This window comes from Lathamus discolor, chromosome 4 (genome assembly GCF_037157495.1).
Source record: "Lathamus discolor isolate bLatDis1 chromosome 4, bLatDis1.hap1, whole genome shotgun sequence".
NCBI classification, from domain to species: Eukaryota; Metazoa; Chordata; class Aves; order Psittaciformes; family Psittacidae; genus Lathamus; species Lathamus discolor.
This window is the reverse complement of record NC_088887.1, coordinates 61,273,067-61,292,560: the sequence shown is the minus strand read 5'-3', so window position 1 is coordinate 61,292,560 and position 19,494 is coordinate 61,273,067. Positions and strand designations below refer to the sequence as shown.

The window sequence follows — 19,494 nt, the reverse complement described above, 5'->3', positions numbered from 1 at the left end:
AACTTGCAGATGTGATGTCAATGTGAATTTTGCAGATGCTTTTATTGGAAATGGTATCTCCCATAGTTTTTCATTAATTCTCAGCTATGATAAGGGTTTCATTTCAGTAACAAGAGTTTAATCATTTGAGGTTGATGATACTCTGCCAGTGATACCACTGGATATGTAATCAGGTTTTATAGACTCCGTTCAGCTCTTTTGAATTAATAGAGACAACTCATTTCCCCCTTCCCCTTTAGCATGTGTTGAATTAGGTAAAAAAATAAGTATTTTTGCATCTTCAAATCACCTGGTTCTTCCAGGCAATGTGCTTCAGCTTATCTTCTTTGCCTTGTGGAGCTGAGATGTTTAAATATATTAATTTACTGCAGGGATCCAGATACATGATCCAGATCTCATTTTATGTCAATGCTGGTAATTAAAAATCATCTTTTGACTTGTAAACTAAGCAAATTTTTTACTGAATAAAGAGTACAAAATAAATCCTAAGGCAGCAATTTTCTCCATCTAGAAATACACTTTAAATATATCCAGGATAATCTGATTATGTTCCCAATGCACAGAATCACTAATTTTGCTTTTAAATATTCTGATGGTTCTCACTGCTCCCTTGCTGTACTGGAAGGGTACATGGTACTGTGTCAGTGTCTCACGTGTTTCAGTATCTCTAATTTCAGGCTCCCACTGAAACTTGAGGCCCTGTTTGGGGCCCTCTTTGTCCTACCCTACCTGCAGGTAGCGTTGTTGCTGATGCTGTTGGTGCTGGAGTTGCATAGGTGGCAGAGAGGATGGCTGGGAAGGAGGTGTAGTGGCGAACCCTTGGTTTAACACTGCTTGTCCCATCAGTACGATTGGAGAGCTGCTGCTGGAAGTCTGCACTTCCAGACTTTGAAAGATTTGTTGAGTTTGGGAATACCTGTGGAAGAAAGAAGCAAAACGATCAAGAACAAACCGTTGAAAGCAGAGGTCTTCTCTTAAGGTAGGGATGGAAGTCCCTAGTCTTCATAAGTAATTCCTAACAAAGGATTCCAGTTCATGGGACCTGCTAATATGAATGATGGCACGGTTGGCAGCACTGTTTTCTCCTTAATCTGTGCATGAGCTGGACTTGGAGGGCACAGTACATCTCGCCTCCAAATACAAACCACAGTTTAGATTCATTGAAGATTCTGGTTTGTGCAAGTCTTCAGCCACAGCATTCACACTGCAGGTTCATTAAGCCAAATGACCTTTGATTCTGTGTTAGTATGCTGAGCTCTAAACTACAGTGAGAGAGAAGTAAATACACCCCCCATTCCTTTACTACTGCCCATGGGGAGGGTCACACTGTAGGAACCGAAGAAGCCTCTAGAAGTCCTCCGGGGTTAGGGATGGGACAGAAACAAAATACTTGGCTCCTCTTGCCAGCCTGCTTTTGCATAGCAGAACGTAAAATATGTGTTGTTTTGTAGGAAGCTGTGGGCAGAACCACAGTGGAGCTTTTGCCAACCCAGCCTCATTCTGTTTGTCCTCTAATGGGTGATGAGATCATAGTGTGGCGTGTGTTCACTCAACAGCTGTTCAACATTAGGGGTTAGTCAGAAATGCTGGAGTTTGGGTTCTTGTACTAGGATGTGAGCTCCTAAAAAAGGGTCCTGTGAGTCAGGAAGTCTGTGTGAATGGGAGATGTGCCTTTGCAGATCAGGCCTCTTTTACTGAGATTCTTAAAAGCAGATCTAAAATGCTGTATATTTAAGGTTGACAAGTGTATCTCAAGATACTCTTAAACAGGAATAGTGATGTTTTAAAAAAAAAGTACTGAATACGTACTTTTCCGAGGTAACATACAGAATTACTTTTAAAGCAATGACATGTGAACAGTTGCCTATTATTTTAGCAGGTCATGATTAAGTACAGTGACAAAAACCAGCTAAATAAAAAAAAAAAATGCATATTCCAATCAATGTTTTCTGCTTTCTTCATCTTTGTCTTGAGGTGGCAAACAACCGAGGTGGTTTGTTCAGCACCTTTTCCAGGTGAGCTCAGGTGTAGGAGCCTGTTGATTCTTTCTGCTGCTTAGGTTAGGCATTGCTCCAGTGGCCTTACACCAGCGCCTCACTGCCCATTGAGCATGGGTGTTCTCAGTGTGGGTATTTCAACAAGGCCAAGGCAGCTGGTTGGAACTAGATGAGTTTTAAGCTCCCTTCCAGCCCAAACTATTCTATGATGATGATTCCATGAAAAATTCCCCAGCCTTGGCTTGTTGAAACACTGCTGGCATGCTGTGTGCCTCTCTGTCATCCTTCCTGATGTGACCAGGCAGGGTAAAGCTGATCCAAACACTGGAAGGCAGGTTCAGCACAGTAACACTTAGTCATTTAACTAAAGAAGGCTTATTTCTGATCAAAAGCAGCTTTGATGTTCTATCTATCTTTGACAAGTCACGTACTTAGCCTGGGATCCCGCCATGCTGAGGTCTGAAGGGTGTCTTGCGTTACAGGACCCAGGCATCATGGGCTGAATGGGCTGGCTGAGCAACAGTCTGGTGTGTGGAAAAAAGAAAAAGCAACATTGCTGTAACAGAAGTACCACATGAATCCCACATTTTGAAGAGGGAAATAGGGCACTTTCATAGGTATGGCACAGGGCTAAGTGTGAGGAGGCCTAACCTAAACTCATAGCTGTGCTGGGCATCATGAGTGATGCAAACTGGGGGCTGGGATGGCACATGCCCTCCCTGGTGATGTGGATGCCTCGCTGTGAGGCTGGGTGCTAGGATTTTAGAAAAGCGGGATTTCTTTTGCTCCTGTTGGTGGGAATGGCGTGTGTTTTGAGTTCTGAGTATCGTCACGTAAGTTTTTGGGTTCCCATGTCTAGTTGGATGCCGAGATGGAGCCTCCCCTACGTACCCAGGGTAGCCTGAGACAGCGAAGGGAAAGCGGAGACATCCTACCACCCCGGGGCTGGGAGGCCGGAGGAAGCGCGGCCACGGCGAATCCAACCCGGGTGCAGCAGGGCTCCCCATGCGCAGCGGCCGCGGCCGGGCAGGGTCGGGCCGTACCTGAGCTGCTGGTCGTGGCTGCAGCCGGGGGCGGGCGGACCGGCAGGGGGCGCCGCAGTGCCGTCGGCGGCGGGTGCCGCTGCGAACGGCGGGGGAGCGGTGCGGGAGGGGCGGCCGCCTCCTGGGGTCATCTCCGCGCTCCTCGGCGCCTTCGGGCCCTGGAAGAGAGCAGGGAAACAGCAGAACTCGAGCAGTGCCGTGACAATGCGCGCTGAAAGCAACGGGCACCGCCGGTACCCGGCTGCTGTCAACGTGCGAGGAGCGACGCTTCCCCACGGAGTCGTCTACCCCTGGGACCCGAGGGCTGTAAAAGCAAAGCTGCCCTGGTCGTGCCGTGAGGCAGTGTAGGAGACAAACGACACCCCATGAAGTCATAGGCAAAGTTAGGGGTGACTAGCACTGCGATAAAAGCCCAGTGATGGGAATATATCTTATTAGAGAAAAAAAATGGTGTTTTTTCTCCTATTTATAATACGGATGCAGTTTTTATTTTAATAAGTTGTTCTAATAGAGGTTAAAAGCTACAGCTGAGGGGTCCGAATATAATGCAGCTATGTTTGCCGCACGCTCCAGGAGCAGAAATAGGAGCTAAGTTTTCTGTAAAGGCAGGTACAACAGGTGGGTGGAAGAGCAAACACTGGAAATGCTGAGAAACCGGCAACAAGAAATAAAAACGTCCCATGCTAGACCTACTGGCCTTCACAGATCTCAGTTCCTCCTGACTGAGGCTGAAATCTATTCCCCGGTGCAGGAATCTGTGATACTTACAACCTGTGGATTTCGCATGAATCTCAATGTATTCCACCTGTGTGCCACCACAGCAGACAGGCTTTGCTGTTGGTGGCATCCAACTGGACTTAAGAAGCAAGCACGGGTAAAGCTTATTTTGAGAGATTGCACTGCCAACACCACTATTGCTGGTTTCCAGTGTGGTCAGTCAAGTTTATTTCAGGATCAATGGAAGAATAGTAAGTTGTCTGCACCTTTTGCATGCCCCCCTACTCAGTTTTCAAGCTGAAGCAGCTACTCAAGTAACCCGCTTGGCCGAGGATTTAAAACAGGGTTTTAAGGTGAAGTAAATGCTGTAGGGGGACCCTTCATATAGGCTGCCCTTATGTAAGAGAATAGGGAAGGAAAGGCAAAGGCACAAGCAGAGGCCTTGACGTGCTTTTACTTGCTTGCTTAATAACAGCTCAGTGTCTTCTTTGCATATAAATGCTTCTCTATTCAAAGAAATTATTACCTGGCTCGATATCACACTTGCTTCTCTCAGTGCTTGCTGGTTCACTGTTTGTGAAGATGCTATTTGCCCTTGAAGTTGAGGACTGGGGACAAGCTGCTGCTGAGCAATGGCCCCTCTCCTCTGCTGTAGCTGTTGTGGCTCCAGCTGCTGAGTATTGCTAAAACTCAGAGACACTGTCGGTTGCTGTAGGAACATCTGGAAAAGAAGGGGGGAGGGTTTATTTAGATAGCACAGCTGTCTTTGATAGCAAAGATGACAGCATTAAATCCAAAGATATATTCTGAAATGGAGTTATCACATTTCTGGATTCACTATGCATTTACTGTAACTGGAAATCACCTATCTTTCCTGCATTAGCAGTTCTGCTGTGTCTAGTTTCTTGTTCTGCAGGTGCATTCGCTACTCTTGCAGTGTGTCCTGAAGGTACAAGTCATCTCTTGGTGGGGCAGGTGCAGCCCTCATAAGAGTGGTTCACTATACTTTCACCATGTTCTGGGGCATCCTGACTAGGGAAAAGAGAGTAACTCCATGGGTTTTCAGTCCTTTTATTTCTCCTTTCAAAAAACCAGCCTGTCTTTCAGACAGGGCTGCCTTTGAATGTGTCTCTGGAAATTCAACACCTGACACACAGTTGGGCTGTCGGATGTTTTTAATGAGGCCACAGGCAGGCCAGAGCTCTCCGTGTTGAATGGCCATGTCCTTATCATTGAGAAGATGTGTAAACAGACAGTCACTGTCATTTATCTGATTTCCTGTCAGGTAACTGTCACCTGATGTTCTTCCTAACTGTGCCATGCATTTGACTTGTGCAGAAGGGCTAGCAGCTCCTCTGTAAATGTTCCTGTAAATTATATACTCTCCATTCTTGCATTGCATGATGGAGCTTTCTTCCTTAAAAGTTGCAGGGCTTGGGAATTTTTGCTTTTCGAGGGGCTATTTCTTTTGTTATAGCTGTACAGAGGAAAAAGACATCTTTTAAAACGATGAATTATTAATGCTACAAGCTGTCTTTGCAGTATTTTGAACCGAGCCTCTTGCCACCAAGCACTATACGGAAATACGCATCCCACGTAGTTGAAGGCATTTTTGGATCTGATTCTGATTCCACACCACTGCTACATGTGTGGAACTCCATTAATTTAAGCGGAGCTACTTAGGGTTTAAATGAAATCAAAATCAGAATTATTCTCTTCATTATTCATCGATCAGTCTCATGCCTAGCAGTACGGCTGAGGTACACTCAATAATTGGTACACCTTTCTGCAGCTTATTGCTATATTAACAATTCCCTGAACTACCATGTCCCCTCTAATTTTTCTTGGAAAAAAAACCCGTTCCTTTCTCCAAAGGACAATGCATTGCTTTTCTTTGCATAAATGTGGGTTGATCCATCATGTCTGTACTTACTTATCTAGCTTTTAAAACACAGGTTTTGTTTAAATATGATAATTTTAAAAATTAATTTCTGCATGACAAGATTTTACTCAGAAAAAAAGGTACAGTGAAAGCTTACATTAATCAGCTGGGAGAGGGGGGCAATTAAGGGAAATGTTAATGGACCCAAAGCAACGGCTTGTTTCAGGTGCTGTAGGCTAACTGCAGCTCAAAGATGTCTGATAGAAATAAATGGGTCAAGTAACAGAGTTGTGGCTGCTCGCAGCAGGTCTGAAACTAGCTCTGAGCTCTGAGTTTTCTTTTGAAAACACTGCTCAGTGAGTTTGGAGCCATTACATATCAGAAAGACAGATGGTCTCACAACTTCTGCCAAGTAAATAGGTCTTATTATGAATAAATCAAAGACAAATTATGAAAATTCATTTTCCTGTTTATTTTCTGTATATAGAAGCTCAGCTTTGGACATGTTTAGTAAATGAACTCACTTGATTAACTCTAGCAATGAAACTGATTGACATTGATATGAAACCCGATATAAAACATTTGGTATAAAGTTCAGAACAGGTAAAGCAAATAGTGTGTTTCAAAAATGTGATGGGGAATACAAGCCCACTTGTACTGAAGCCTACTGGTACTGGCCAGATCACTGCAAGGTCTTAACCTTTAGGAAGATTATCTCAAGTGTCCTTCCGATATGTGGTGCACAGCACTGGAGAAATAACTGAGTTCATCCAGCACAAAATTAACATCTATCACTGTGAATGTCAGGCAGTGTGTGAACTTGCAGCGAACAACTTACTTTGCAGGGACCTGCCTGTGTGCATGCCTCACTTGCAGATGAAGGCCAAGGAACTTATCCTTGAAAGAAAGCAGAGTAACCTACTTTGCAATTACCAGAGTGTGCCACTGGGTAAGAGCTTGCACAGTTAATAGTTGGCAGCTAACACACTCTAAATTTACAACCAAGCTTATCCCAGTAAACCAATTTTGTTTGCTCCTGTGTTCATATCCTGAGAGGGCTCTGAGTGTTTCATACCTGGGGACCCTCTTTTCCATTATAATAGCCAAAGCAGCATTATTACCATCTGAATACAAATGCCCTGGAAAAAACAAGGTGAGGGCAGGAAGCAATGGTGCCATTTAACCTGTGTCTCTGCAGAACTGGAAAACTCAAGGTGCCTCATCAAAACAAGAATTAACCTGAAAGAGGTTGGAAGCGTGGAATTTCTACCTGCCTACCTAAGTCTAAAAGCAAGAACAGGCTTCATTTGTACAAAATTTAACCATGTTTTTTTCATAATGTGCCCTTTTTGTGATAGTCCTGCCTGAATTCCCCTGAAACACTGAAACATGTCAGCTTTAAGTATCAACAGAAACTCTGTAATAGAGAATGAAATCTTGCCCAGTCTTAAGCAAATCCAAGTAGATAAATTAGCAGCCCCCTAACTGCGTTACTGCTAATGACATGTCTTGTGGCTGATTTTGTGGACTGCAAGGTCAGTGAAGCATCTTACAAATATTTTTTAATTGGCCAGCTTGTTAACATAAGCAGCAAAGCAGCAAAGCAGCAAGGGAGGGGAGGGACTTTCTGACACTGCTGCCCCCTCATTCCAAGATAGATGGTCCCTACACAGCTAATGGGTGAATCACATTGGCAAGACATCATGAGGAAAATGTCTCTCTGACTCCACCTGTCCTTTGTACAATCAGGGCATTATAGCCTTTGGGCTCATCATTACAGGCATCAAGACTCTTTATGTGAAATATGTGAAGAAAAGAAGCACAGCACTGGGGAGCTGAGATTCATGGATTTTGAAGGGAGCCTGGTTTGCAAATGATAGGTGGCTGTGGATGGTCTCGTTTGTAGTTCTTGCAGGCTGATCAGGCTCAGCCCTTCTGCCTTCCACCCCATCCACAATTCATTAGCTAGACTGTTCAAATCTGGAGCAGACACAGCATCCTTCAGACTTCTGAGGTTACTCTTGCAGCTCTTGTCCTTCACACTTTTGTTTGTTAGGAAAAGCAGTAATAGGGATTTAATGGGGTTTTGAACACTTTCGTTCAGGGCCCACAAACCTCCTGCTAGTTTCATCTTTCATCACACAAGGCTCTTGGAAATACTTTCTGATGCACACTACTGTGCTCAACATCTGTCTGATTGGGAAAGTGTTTCTTGGTGGACTGTGGTACTGCAGTTTTGAAGATCCCTGAAGGAAATGGAAATGGGGCTTAATTCTCCACAGAGCAACCTGTACAGCTTCTGTGTGGAAGTGAATGAACCAGTGGGGAAGATATGTTAATAAATCAGCTAATGAGGGAACACCGGAGAACACTTCCCCCTTTTCAGACAGCCTGCGGCACTCCCCCATGCTTACAGCTCTTCCTCGCAGAATATTAGAGACCAGAAATGTGCCTGATAGTAATCTCGCCTGTTTGCTATTATGCTTTGTAGCTCTGATAACAGACACAGATCAATGTCTGCAGACATCCAGCTCCCTGAATGATGAAAATACGTGCTGCAAAGCACATGGTTGCATTTCTGATGTAAGTTTACTCCTCATTGCTTGCGAGTCACAAAAGTGCTTCTTGCAAAAGTGTGAATCTTTCTTTTGGGCTGCCCCTAGCCAAATAAAGACAAAGCTAATTCCTGGTCTCTCTCTATCCTTACGTTTGAAAGTAAGGATAGTTAGCACAGTAATTTCTTTGTGCTTGTTTGTTTAACCTAGAGAAACTGGGGGAAAGAAGAGGCCCTGACCCTGAGTCAGTGTGACCGCTCACATCTCTTTTCCTTGCTTGATTGCTCTAAGGACACTGAAAGGCACCCAGACTATGGAGGATGACCTTCCCAATCCAGCATTGCCCCTGCAGGCAGATGTGCAGCCCCTGCATTTCTGAGCTGCCCTTCATTCCCCCTGCCTCTCAGTTCTGCTGGGAAATGGGCAGTACTGACACTAGAGAACTTGTACTGGTCTGAAAAGACTTGGTCCAACCTGATACAGTCTTCATGAGGTAGAGGATCACCCAAGTGGTGTATCTCAGAGCTACAAATTGGTATGGGGAGGGCAGTAGAGAACTACCCACCGTTTACCCACTGAGCCTCCTCTTCTCTCTGCTTGAGCTCCCTATGAGCATATCTGAGAATCTGTCCCATGGTCTTTGGGTTATTAAATGCACTTCAGCGCATATGGGAGACAACTTTCTAAAAATAAAATCAGTTTCCTGCATATAAGAATGTGCTCTGATCTTCTATTTTTGCCTGAATTATAAATTAGCAAAAAAAAAAGATGAGTGTATGTGACTGTTGAAGGCTTCACCAGGAGCAAGTAATGGTTTTCACCCAATTAAAAAGAAAAGAAGTGAGAATATCATGTCTCTTGATATTCATAATAACAATAATAGCTTTCAGACATATGACATGATTCTGAACTGAAGGCCAGTTAATTGCAGAGAGACTTTCCCTTCCCATTAATCAAAATCAGTGCAGAACCAATAGAAGAAATGCACTGAAGTTAAACCTGGTCTACTCATATGCTTATATAGCACCAGGAACAGGGAGTCCTAGTTTTGGGACCCACCATTGCTATTTTGTGTAACAGCAGTGCACATGCAGCAGCTTAAGTGGCAAAGTTTCTAATTTGGCTTCAGTAATCCCTAATTGCCTAAACATACAATCCCAATTTGTTTTAATATGTGAAACTGCACTTCACAGATGCTGATGAGGGGTGAAAGTCTATTTCTGTGGAAGTCAGGAGCAAAATTCCACTGACTTCATCAGGTCCCAGGTTTTCATCTGGCGCTTAAAATGTTCTGTGAGACATTCGTTTGTGCGACAGAACTTGTCTTCTAAAAAAATCTTTTTAGTACAGTATTCACAGTGGGTCCCCAGTGCACCATTTCAAGCAAGGGTGATTTAACCTGGCATCTATAGTTAAATTATGAGAAACATAGTAGTAATCATCCCACATCCAGAAAACTTGCATAAAATTGGATAATTTGTCATTAAATGAAACCGGTGATATACTGAACTACCTATTATTTCTGAGGTTTGCTAGACAGAAGAGGTTGTACAAAGCAGATACTGTACTTGGTGAATTAAAAGCAGACACTGTACTTGGTGAACTCTAGCTCTGTGTAGGAGGTATTAGAGGCAGAGTAGTCAGCTTCACCCTCAAGGCTTCACCCTCAAAGTCCAGTGAAGAACAAATTCGGACACCTTCCAGGTGTGAACAAATGATCATCAGCAGAGGTTTGGGTTTTTTAATGTGACAAGCAAATGAACCTGATGTGCTCCGTATCTGGGCTGGGGTAGGGTCAGGAAAACAGGGAGTGATGAACGAAAGAGATGAGCACTGCCTAAAGGAGGGCTGTTGGCTAAGGAAGAGCTGGACAGACAAGATACCAAGCACAAGTGATACCAGCATGAAGCAAGCAGTGACTGGGTGGAAGCTGATGAACTGGAAAGGCATAATTGGCAAGCCTGAACTTGAATGTTTTTCTACTACAGCTGCTCAGTCTGAAGAGTCAGTAAACAAAGTATTAAAATGCTACTGTAAAAGACCCAACTTCTCATCCTAAGGTTGAGGTATTTCTCCCTTCACTTCTTTCGGAGGGCTCTTAAATCTTTCTAGGCATAGGTTACTCAAGAGGCTTGCAGAGGGTAACATCCTCATTCAAATGAGCCAGTTTCCACATGTCCAGATTTCCTGGACTCTGGAGCTAATTTTAAGTTTCCAATCCTATCAACAGCCACATGAGAGAGCATGCTTTTCTATACTTCTTCCAGCAGTAACGTACCTGTATGCTGGAGTCCTGGACCAGGCAGAGCTGCTCCTGTATCTTCTGGAGCTCTTCCTGCTGCCACCGGATGTTGGCCTGCAGGATCCGGGTACGCTGCTCTAGCTGGTCCTTGATGGTCTGGAACATGCTGAACTGTGCCGAGAACTAGAAAGAAAGAAGTTGGAGAAAATCAGTCGTTATAATACGAACAGGCCTCAATAAACATTGTTTTATAAGAAGTTATCATTTCTTGATTGTAAAGAAGAGCCAAAGGAATAGAAGATGTGTTTGTAACATACTAACATCTAGGCAGAGATAAATCTGTGTATTTTCAGTTTTATGCACATGTATATTAAATTACTTCAGTTAGAATGTTCTGCTTACAACTGACCCTGTTCTGTTAGGGAATTACCAGAAGGACTGGTTTTTGAGAGTATGCTACTTTAAAATATCAAGAGCATCTTAACTGGAGAGCAAATCATAGAATCGTAGAATCAACAAGGCTGGAAAAGACCTTTAAGATCACCAAGTCCGGAAAAGACCTTTAAGATCACCAAGTCCAACCGTTACCCCAGGACTGCCAAGACCACCACTAAACCGTGTCACTGAGGGCCTCATCTAAATGTTTTTTGAACACTTCCAGGGCCAGTGACTCCACCACTCCCCTGGGCAGGCTGTTCCAGTGCCTGAGCACCCTTTCAGTGAAGGAATTGTTCCTAACATCCAGTCTAAACCTCTCCTGGCACAGCTTGAGGCCATTACTGCTTCTTGTATTGCTTGTTACCTGGAAGAAGAAACTGTCCCCCACCTCACTAAAACCTCCTTTCAGGTAGTTGTAGAGAGCAATAAGGTTCCCCCTCGCACCTTCTCTTCTCCAGACTAAATAACCCCCGTTCCCTCAGCCACTCTTCATAAGACTTCAGTGCATTATTTCTATTAGACTGTAGTTTGGAGCCCTTATGGCATAGCTGTATATTCCGGACATGTTTTACTTACACTTTCCTTTTTTTCTCACTGAAATAGCAGTGCTGCAATGCTTTATTCTGCTGATGACTTACTGTAGCATCATGTAACAGCTGACCACAATAAACAATTTCTAGCTTTCTACAGCTGAGTAGTAGTCAAGCTACAAAGGAATGCTCATTAAGCTATTTTTATATGTGATGTAAAATGAATAGCTCAGCTCAGTGGGAGAAAGGCTGCTCTAAATAATAGTATAAAATGGAGATCACTAATCAGGGTGAAGAAGAAAGTGCAGCCTTCAGCAGCAGCAGTACCTGCCGCAACGGGCAATCATTCAAGAAGCATGGAGGGGACTAACACAGCAATAAATTCTTAGTTTTATTTGGTGTTCTTGGGTATGATTCAAAGTCCACCAAAGTTAATTATTATTTTAATAGCTTTTGGAATAGTTGCTTTGCATGAGCTCATATTCCAAAAGTAAAAAGCAGTCTTTGGAAAAATACAAAACACTTCAAAAGATCTGTGAGCTTTTCTGTATTTGAGGCACCCAAGACCTCTCTGAAAACATGTGGTGCTGTGAGGGTCCAGGCTAAAGAGAATGAATAATTTTGCTGTGACTTAAAAATGATGCTCCATTCCTGTGGTTGTTCCAGTGGCCCTGCACTAGCGCCTTCCAGCTCCATGAAGGTGAACAGGCTTACACCATTTCTGTCTTTTTTACCAGGAAAACAAAAATGGTAAGAAGAAGGGAATAATGGAGCACTCTAGTGCTAGTAACGCTGTATGGTTAAATGAAATTTCTGGCTACTTAGAGAAATCTAAATGTGACTGGTCTGATTTGTACAATGTCAAGTTAGATACTTGAAAGTACCTTCACATTCCCTCTAGCAAAGCTGAAATCTCCAATGGCCTTTAGGTGAGAAAGGGCAAGAACTTCAGAGGGTTTTTTTCTATTTACCAGGTGGAGAGCAGCTTTCCAGCACAGTCTGGGAGGTCACTGCACAAAGAGTGGTGGCAAGGTGGAAGGGAGTTTCATGGCCATCCTGGTTAGGGGGAGAAACAGCTGCTAAGGTGGCATGTGCGCTTGTGGCTAGCAAAGGCCCTCAGAGCCCACTTCAGTGGCAGAGGTGTTTGCAAGTGCCTGCCGCTTGTGCCATCTCCCCAAGGAGATAATGTGAGCACTTGGCCTCTGGTGCTGTGATTCACGTCACTTTTGCCTTCAAACAGCAGCACTGTCATCTGCAACCCCATCCTCCCCCAGAGCAGAAAAATGGTGTCAAAGCTCCTGAAGGGAAGTTTGTGTTACTTCTTTTTGGTGTTAAAGTGGAGAAGTCAGAGCGGGGTCTCTCTCTTTCTAGTCCCTTTATAAGGTATTAAACAGGCATGGATGAGTGGAAACCTCTGAAGTCTGGAAACAAGGACAAGTGCCCCAAAGGAGCAGCTGGTCCTGCTTGTTGTAGTGTGACTCTGTGTTTCTGAAGAATCCCAAGGACCCTGATTTTAGGAGTGGAATGATGCTATGTAGCAATGTCTTGTTTAGATGAGATGCAGCTAATTCCTGCCTTAACCTGACTGTATAGGAGGAATTTTTAAAAAGGCAACCTAGTTCTCCCTATATGACCTGTTAGTGAGGACTACTCTCAAGTCTTTAAAAGGGTCCTTATCGGAAAGGAATTAAAAGCAATTTTAGCCAAAAGCTTCATTTTATCTGCCTGGCTTGCTGACAGTAGACTTTTCATTACTGTGTGAACTCCTTCAAGGCACTTTGGGAAAGGAACCCAATTTTCTTCAATTAATAAATGTAAGGAATTTTATGACAGATAATTTTAAAATCATTTTATACTTCAATAGGAAACAAAATCCATTTCCAGATGTTAGTTTTGAATTTGAATTTGTCTTGCAAAGTCGCACGCAAGAATAATTGCTGTGGATTTTACATTATTGTTCCTTAATTTTTTTTTCAGCACCTTCTTACAATTAGCATATTCATGTAGTATTGTCTTTTTGTTCTCTTCTTCATGTGCTTTTTGTATTAATACCTTTAACAACAACAATTATACAGTGAAAATATTAGAGTGCAAGCTGTTACGGAGGACGACAAGGGACAAGGACTTTTGGTTTTTTGCCTTCCTCACACTAACCCCAAAACTCGTTGATAACTATGACTTGTTGATAACTATGACCCCTGTGATTACAGAGCTTCTATTGTTTTTGTACAGTGACACGCTAACAGAAATTGACCTGCACCACAGAGTGTTTATCTCAAGATCATTAACTGCTCTACTAATTAAGGGCGAAATCTGTAATTGTATAATAAATTAAAAGAGCTTAACTCAAGAATGTTCGACAGAAAACACCGCACAGCTTTAACTCTGCCATTGGCATCAGATGACATTGCTCATTGTCTCACTTAGGCATTTACAAACATTGATAGGATCCTCAGAGAAGTGTTATACAAGGAGAAGTGCCAGCTTTCCAAACACTGAAGACTAAACCTGGGATATATCTATAATCCCACCAGTTTAATCAAGATCTGTTAACACAGGCAAAAAAGACTCCTCAGCAGTAATTCTAGTCTGGTTTCTTAGGTAGCTGGGCAAAGAAAAGAGGCCCTATTTACTTTTTCTTAGCTCAGTTTCCTTTAAAACTTTCTTTTCTGCCTACTGTCCAACTTTCAGTCCTTCTGGCCAGTGCTAGGGACATGCAACAGAACTGTCAGCCTCAAAAATACCAGGTTGCTGGAATTTCATGAAAGCTTTAGCTGAGCAAAGGAGAGAGGGATCCAGTCGTCCCTTCCTCCTTCAGGAAAGGCTGGGTCCATGCACCAGCTTTGGAAGGCGCAGCCCCTGGGAAACCGGGTTTCATTAGTTTTGCAGTTCACTGAACAACATGTTCGTTCTTTCTGTCTTCTGAATAACACCTGCACAATCCCTAACGGATTATTAGTGCTAATTATTATTCAGTCATCAACATCCGCTGTGTTGTAGGGGATTTTAATTTATTACAATGAGGAAGGCAAACAAACAAATATTCTAATAGGGAGCACTTGGTTTCACGTAAACCATGTACGTTCAGGCAACATCCAGTACTGTGCTGTCTGTTCCTTCAAACAAGCAAGGCAGAAGCTAAAACTGCATTTCAGCGGAGACAAAAACCATCACAGCCTTTGCTCAAAATAAAAGTAATCAAAGTCCAAGCAGATGGTGCCTGAGGCAGATGCATGAGATGTGGATGCTTAAAATGTCCTTCCCCAGCCCTGTAGCCGAATGCTAGCCAAAAGGACACCCGTCAGAGTGTCCTCAGCCCCCCCGCATGGCCAGGCTCAGCACACTGCCTTTCAGCTCCTGACTTCAGGCACCTTCAACTGAGGGCAAGTGGCAGAAAGGCAGTGGGGAGCACCCTGCACAGCTCATCCTCCTGGGTTGGCAGCAGGGTACCCTGCTACAGGCGCTGCAGGCACCTTGTCCTTTAAATGATGGATTATCTTGCTGTAGGCTGACATGTTTGTTATTTTAAGGTGGGAAGTACAGAATAGTTCTGTAATTTTCACAATATTTCATGAAAATCAACCAAGACCATGTAGATTTGGTACTTCTCCCTGGAGCATCACTATGGAATGTGAGCATCAGCAACCTGAGCTGCAACATCCTGGTGTTGATTCCCTTCTCCACATCAAGCTCCATCTTGAGCTTTGCCAGGAGCATTGCTGTGACTTTGCTGCGACTTTGCTGCCAGTCGAGAAGAGGGCTGCCAGAGGGCTGCCTTCTTTCATCAAGATTTAGCTGGCCCAAGGAGGTTTAATCAGTGGCCACGCGTCTTGATGGTGCTTCAATTTGGTGGAAAAGAAATGGAGCTGGAGTGCCGTAAGAGTGTTTTACTGGGAAAAGGCAAGGCAGCAAAGCTCTTGGTAAATGACTGGAAAGCATCTTTTCGCAAAGAGCTTTGATGGAGAAGAAAGGGAGGTAGAAAAACGTCAAACAAAACACGCACAGGTTTATAATAAATAAACTAATTGATGTTTGGAAGTGCGTTAATGACTAACTGAGAGAAATATCTGTAAAAGAAAATGAATGCTCAGAGCAGATAATTGATATGCTGTTTCTTCACTGCATGTTGGTGTGGAGTCGTGAAAAGAATATTAAACATAGAAGATAAATGAGAATTTGTTATTTTAAATCAGGGATCCTCAGGACTTTGAATGTTTTATATGCTACAGAAGAAACTCTGGGATATTTTGAGGGAATACAGCATAACAATGATAGAAGCAGCTCAGTTCCAGGAATACTGTGCCATACCTAAAATCAGAGGATGATGGGCTGTATCATCATGGCATGGCCATAGGAGAGAAACAATGTGATGGGAGCATGGTACTCGAAATGCTTCTTCAAAATGCACTGCAAATGAAACACTGAGGTGGCTTTTGGGGCCATTGCCCGCTTGTGAGATACGGGTTAATAGATTTCACTGGGGGAATCTGTCTTCAGTGGCATCCTCACCATTACTGGCACACTCACAAAATGGGTTTTGTTAAACTCACATGTCCTTTACTGCTGGTTAGTTCTGCATCAGCACAGCCAAGCAGGTGTTTTTAGGAGAACTGAGTACTTCTGTTAGGTTTTGGTCTGTGACTTTGATTTTGATGGGACCTGATTCTGTAGAAGCAAAATTGAAAACTCTTTTTCCATCTGTTTTTTGTCTTCCCATGAAATAGATGCATGTGTGCACTTGAACCTACATGTACCTGGGCTTCTCCTCTAAATGCCAGTACGCAGATATATGTTAAAGCACATAAGTGTAAAATTAATTACTTCCCCACAATATTTTATGCATTTGAGAGCTGGTGGGTTTGGGGATTTCAGGTACTAAAGAGGTAACCTAAAAGCCCCAAAAGGAGACAATATCAGGAGATAAGCAAGTGACCTATTCCACTTCCAAATCCCCAACTAACCTGTGCCAGAGGTGCAGGCTGATTTTGCAGAGTTGCTTGAGGCAGCAACTGCTGTGGGAGAAGCTCACGTGAAGGCTGAGAAGGCAAAGAAACCTAGATTAAAACAAAACAAACCAAAACTTATTTACAAGTTTGGCTCCTTTAAATTTTAGGTTTCTTCTATTGCCATGGCTTTTGTGTAAGCTGTTTTTAACCACTAAGCTGCATATGTGGCACATGCTTTATACTGTCTGCCTATTTTGACGGCTCTTTGTGAAGTTACCTGAAGAGCAGTAGGTTGACTGAGTCTGTGCACGGATAAATCCTGCTGAGCACTCGGTGTTCTTGGCAAGGGAGTGTTAGGCTCTGCAATCAGCTTTGTTGGTGTAGCTGCAAGAAAAGTACCGGTGAGATTTCACACACTGGAAATCATCCCCGTTTGAAGTGTGTATTACAGTGAGATCTGGCTAGAAACGATTATGGCCTTGCTAAATTCCAGTGGGAGTCAAGGCTGTTCTTGTTGACTGCAATGGCAGTAAAATTAAACTGATAAGGAGGGTCTGGGCAAAGATAAACGTAAATGAGACAGATTATGATTTTGTGCTCCAATGAACAGAGCAAAAGGAACCAAGAACTGTGCTAAAACAGCTGGAACTCCCTTCAAATAGCTCAAATAACTGTAAATTTAGGTTAGCTCATTGACTTTTCTTCCAGACCAGGGAGCAGAAAGAGTGCATAAGGTGTGCCCAAGTCAATGCTGGAATATCCTGAATCTTGGCCAGAAGAGAATCACTGTTATTACTCATGTAAGTCTAGAAGGAGCTCATATTGCTCATACTGATGCCCTCATATCTAAAGACAGAAGCTCTCATTTTCATAACAGATTGAAACAGCAGGTTTCACAGCTAGTCCCTCTATTCATTTTCCGGTGTCTAGGTGGTTGCAGTAGAACCTTACCTCTTGTATGTTAGCATTTCAGATTATGCACTTCATTGTGAGTGACAAACACGTATCATCGATACTTCATCCCTAACTGTTAAATCAGAGGCTGTGGTATATATGCACACATTCTGTAACTTGGCTGAATTAAAAACACTACAGTAACACAGGAATGCCACTCACATGCTGGGTCCGACTTGGGTGTGTGGGAAGATTTTGGTGAGCTCCTGGATGATACTGAAGGTGTCCGACTAGCGCTGAGGATTGAGGCACCAATATCAAGTGCATTAAAGTGCTGTTCAGGATCCAAGCTGGTGCCACTGTCCTAAAAAAACCAAACCAAAACAAGAAAAGGGAATAGCTATTGCATCTGTCAGGGTAAAAACATTCTGAAATGCATCTAACAATGGCTGGACACCCAGTTCTTTGGCTGTCCTAAAATAACTTGAACAGAACTAATCCCAGGTAGGCCAGCGGAAGGCCTGGGCACAGGTGTCAATCTCCCATCTAACAAATGCATTTTACAAAGAGCTGGCAGTGAGTTGGAAATAAATAGCAAGCTACTGCCATAGTAATTTTGTGCCTTCAGATGTGTTTCTGAATCTTTTGTGTTCAGTTGGACGCGACAGCAACTGCAATCTCTGTGGGACACTCAGCCATGCACTGAGGAGGAGCTTTTCTTTCTTCCCTTGTCAGATCACTGAGATGTAGCTAAGAAGGCTGATTGCCGAAATATGCTCAAGTGAATTGAGACGGTAGTATCTTGCCAGGTGTCCTAGGTTTACTAGGAGCCGTTTTGCTCCTTCTTAGTAACTGGTGCAAGCTCTGTGTTTTGACTTCCGGCCTGGGCAGAGAGCTGATAATACCGATTGTTTTTAATTGTTGCTAAGTAATGTTTGTTCTGGCCAAGGACTCTGTGAGTCTCATGCTCTGCTGGGGACGAGGGAGGCCGGGAGGAAGCAGAGACAGGACACCTGACCCAAGCTGGCCAAGGAGGTATTCCATACCACAGCACGTCATGCCCGGAGGGGGAACTGGAGTTACCCAGAAGGGTTGGGACTGCAGGGTTGGATGAGGTATCGGTCGGTGCTCGGCTGAGGGGAGTGGGGCCAGTTATTGGTTGGCTGGTGTTGAGGTGTTGTATTCTTTCCTCTTGTTATTTCCTTTAGCACTGTTATTATTGGTGGTAGCGGCGGTGATTTGTGTTATACCTTAGTTACTGGGCTGTTCTTATCTCAACCCGTGGGAGTTGCATTCTTTTTGATTCTCTTCTCTGTCCCTCCAGAAACAGGGGGAGGGCAAGAAGGGGGGGAGTGAGCAAAAGAGGTTTGTGGTTGGGTTTAAACCACGACACCAGGGAAAGGTGGAGATATCTTACGTTGTCCCTGCCCATGTTCCACTTAATCTGTGGCTGCTACTGATCTTCAGGCTTATCCTTTCATGAATTTACACAATCTATGTTAAAATTATTCAAGTGTGTAATGAATTCTGAAGTTGAGGGAATCCATCCAGAAGGACAATGCTGGAGTCTTCAGTGACATTAACACAGGAACAAATTCTGATTACTACATATATTCATGAAAAAACTTTTCTTGTACCTTTAGTGCTGAGGACACAACCTCTGAGGACACTTCTTCCAAGCCCATCTCCTGTCTCCTCTCCACCCGAACATCTGCATAACTGAATGGAAAATATAATTCTGTGTATGAACATGGTATTGTTATATTTCATTAAAGGTACTTTAAGCAAGCAGAGGAACAAATTACTGTAACTTTTTACAAATTAAATGAACAGCTGAAAAATCACTTAAGTCAAATGCTACTGCATAACACTTGAGAGACTGTTTCAATCTGCAGTTTTTGCTCTGTTCCTATCTATCTTGTTGAAGTCAAGAGGTATATTAAAGAAGTATATATAAAGGTCAAGTTCACATCTTACAAGCACTTTATGACTTCACTGGAAAGCTTCCGCACATCCCTTTAAAAACAACATGAGGATTAGAGGAAGTGAATACTTAAGGGATCTGTCTGTTCTCTATTGTTGCATAAAACAGAAAAATGCAACAGTTAATCTGCCTCTAAATTCATGATTAACAAATCAAGCTTAGCATAAGGTAAGGTTTCATAAAATCATAGAATTGCAGAATGGTTTGGTTGGAACAGACCTTAAAGATCATTTAGTCCCAAACCCCTGCCACAGGCAGGGGCACCT

The 19,494-nt window shown here is 43.3% G+C and overlaps 1 protein-coding gene across 6 annotated transcripts in view; it reads right to left on the bottom strand.

Moving 5' to 3' along the window:
- Positions 1-19,494, bottom strand: part of NPAS2 (neuronal PAS domain protein 2) — a 106,015-nt gene that overhangs the window by 1,886 nt on the left and 84,635 nt on the right. For 3 of the 6 annotated variants that reach the window (XM_065677699.1, XM_065677694.1, XM_065677698.1), the window contains 9 exons: positions 18,882-18,963; positions 17,467-17,608; positions 16,628-16,734; positions 16,366-16,458; positions 10,473-10,619; positions 4,284-4,478; positions 3,041-3,198; positions 2,429-2,521; positions 730-916 (listed from right to left, as the gene is read on the bottom strand). In XM_065677699.1, the coding sequence (XP_065533771.1) occupies positions 730-916; positions 2,429-2,521; positions 3,041-3,198; positions 4,284-4,478; positions 10,473-10,619; positions 16,366-16,458; positions 16,628-16,734; positions 17,467-17,608; positions 18,882-18,963 (1,204 nt within the window). The remainder of the gene's footprint in view (positions 1-729; positions 917-2,428; positions 2,522-3,040; positions 3,199-4,283; positions 4,479-10,472; positions 10,620-16,365; positions 16,459-16,627; positions 16,735-17,466; positions 17,609-18,881; positions 18,964-19,494) is intronic. The other 3 variants (XM_065677695.1, XM_065677697.1, XM_065677696.1) reach the window with 3 other exon arrangements.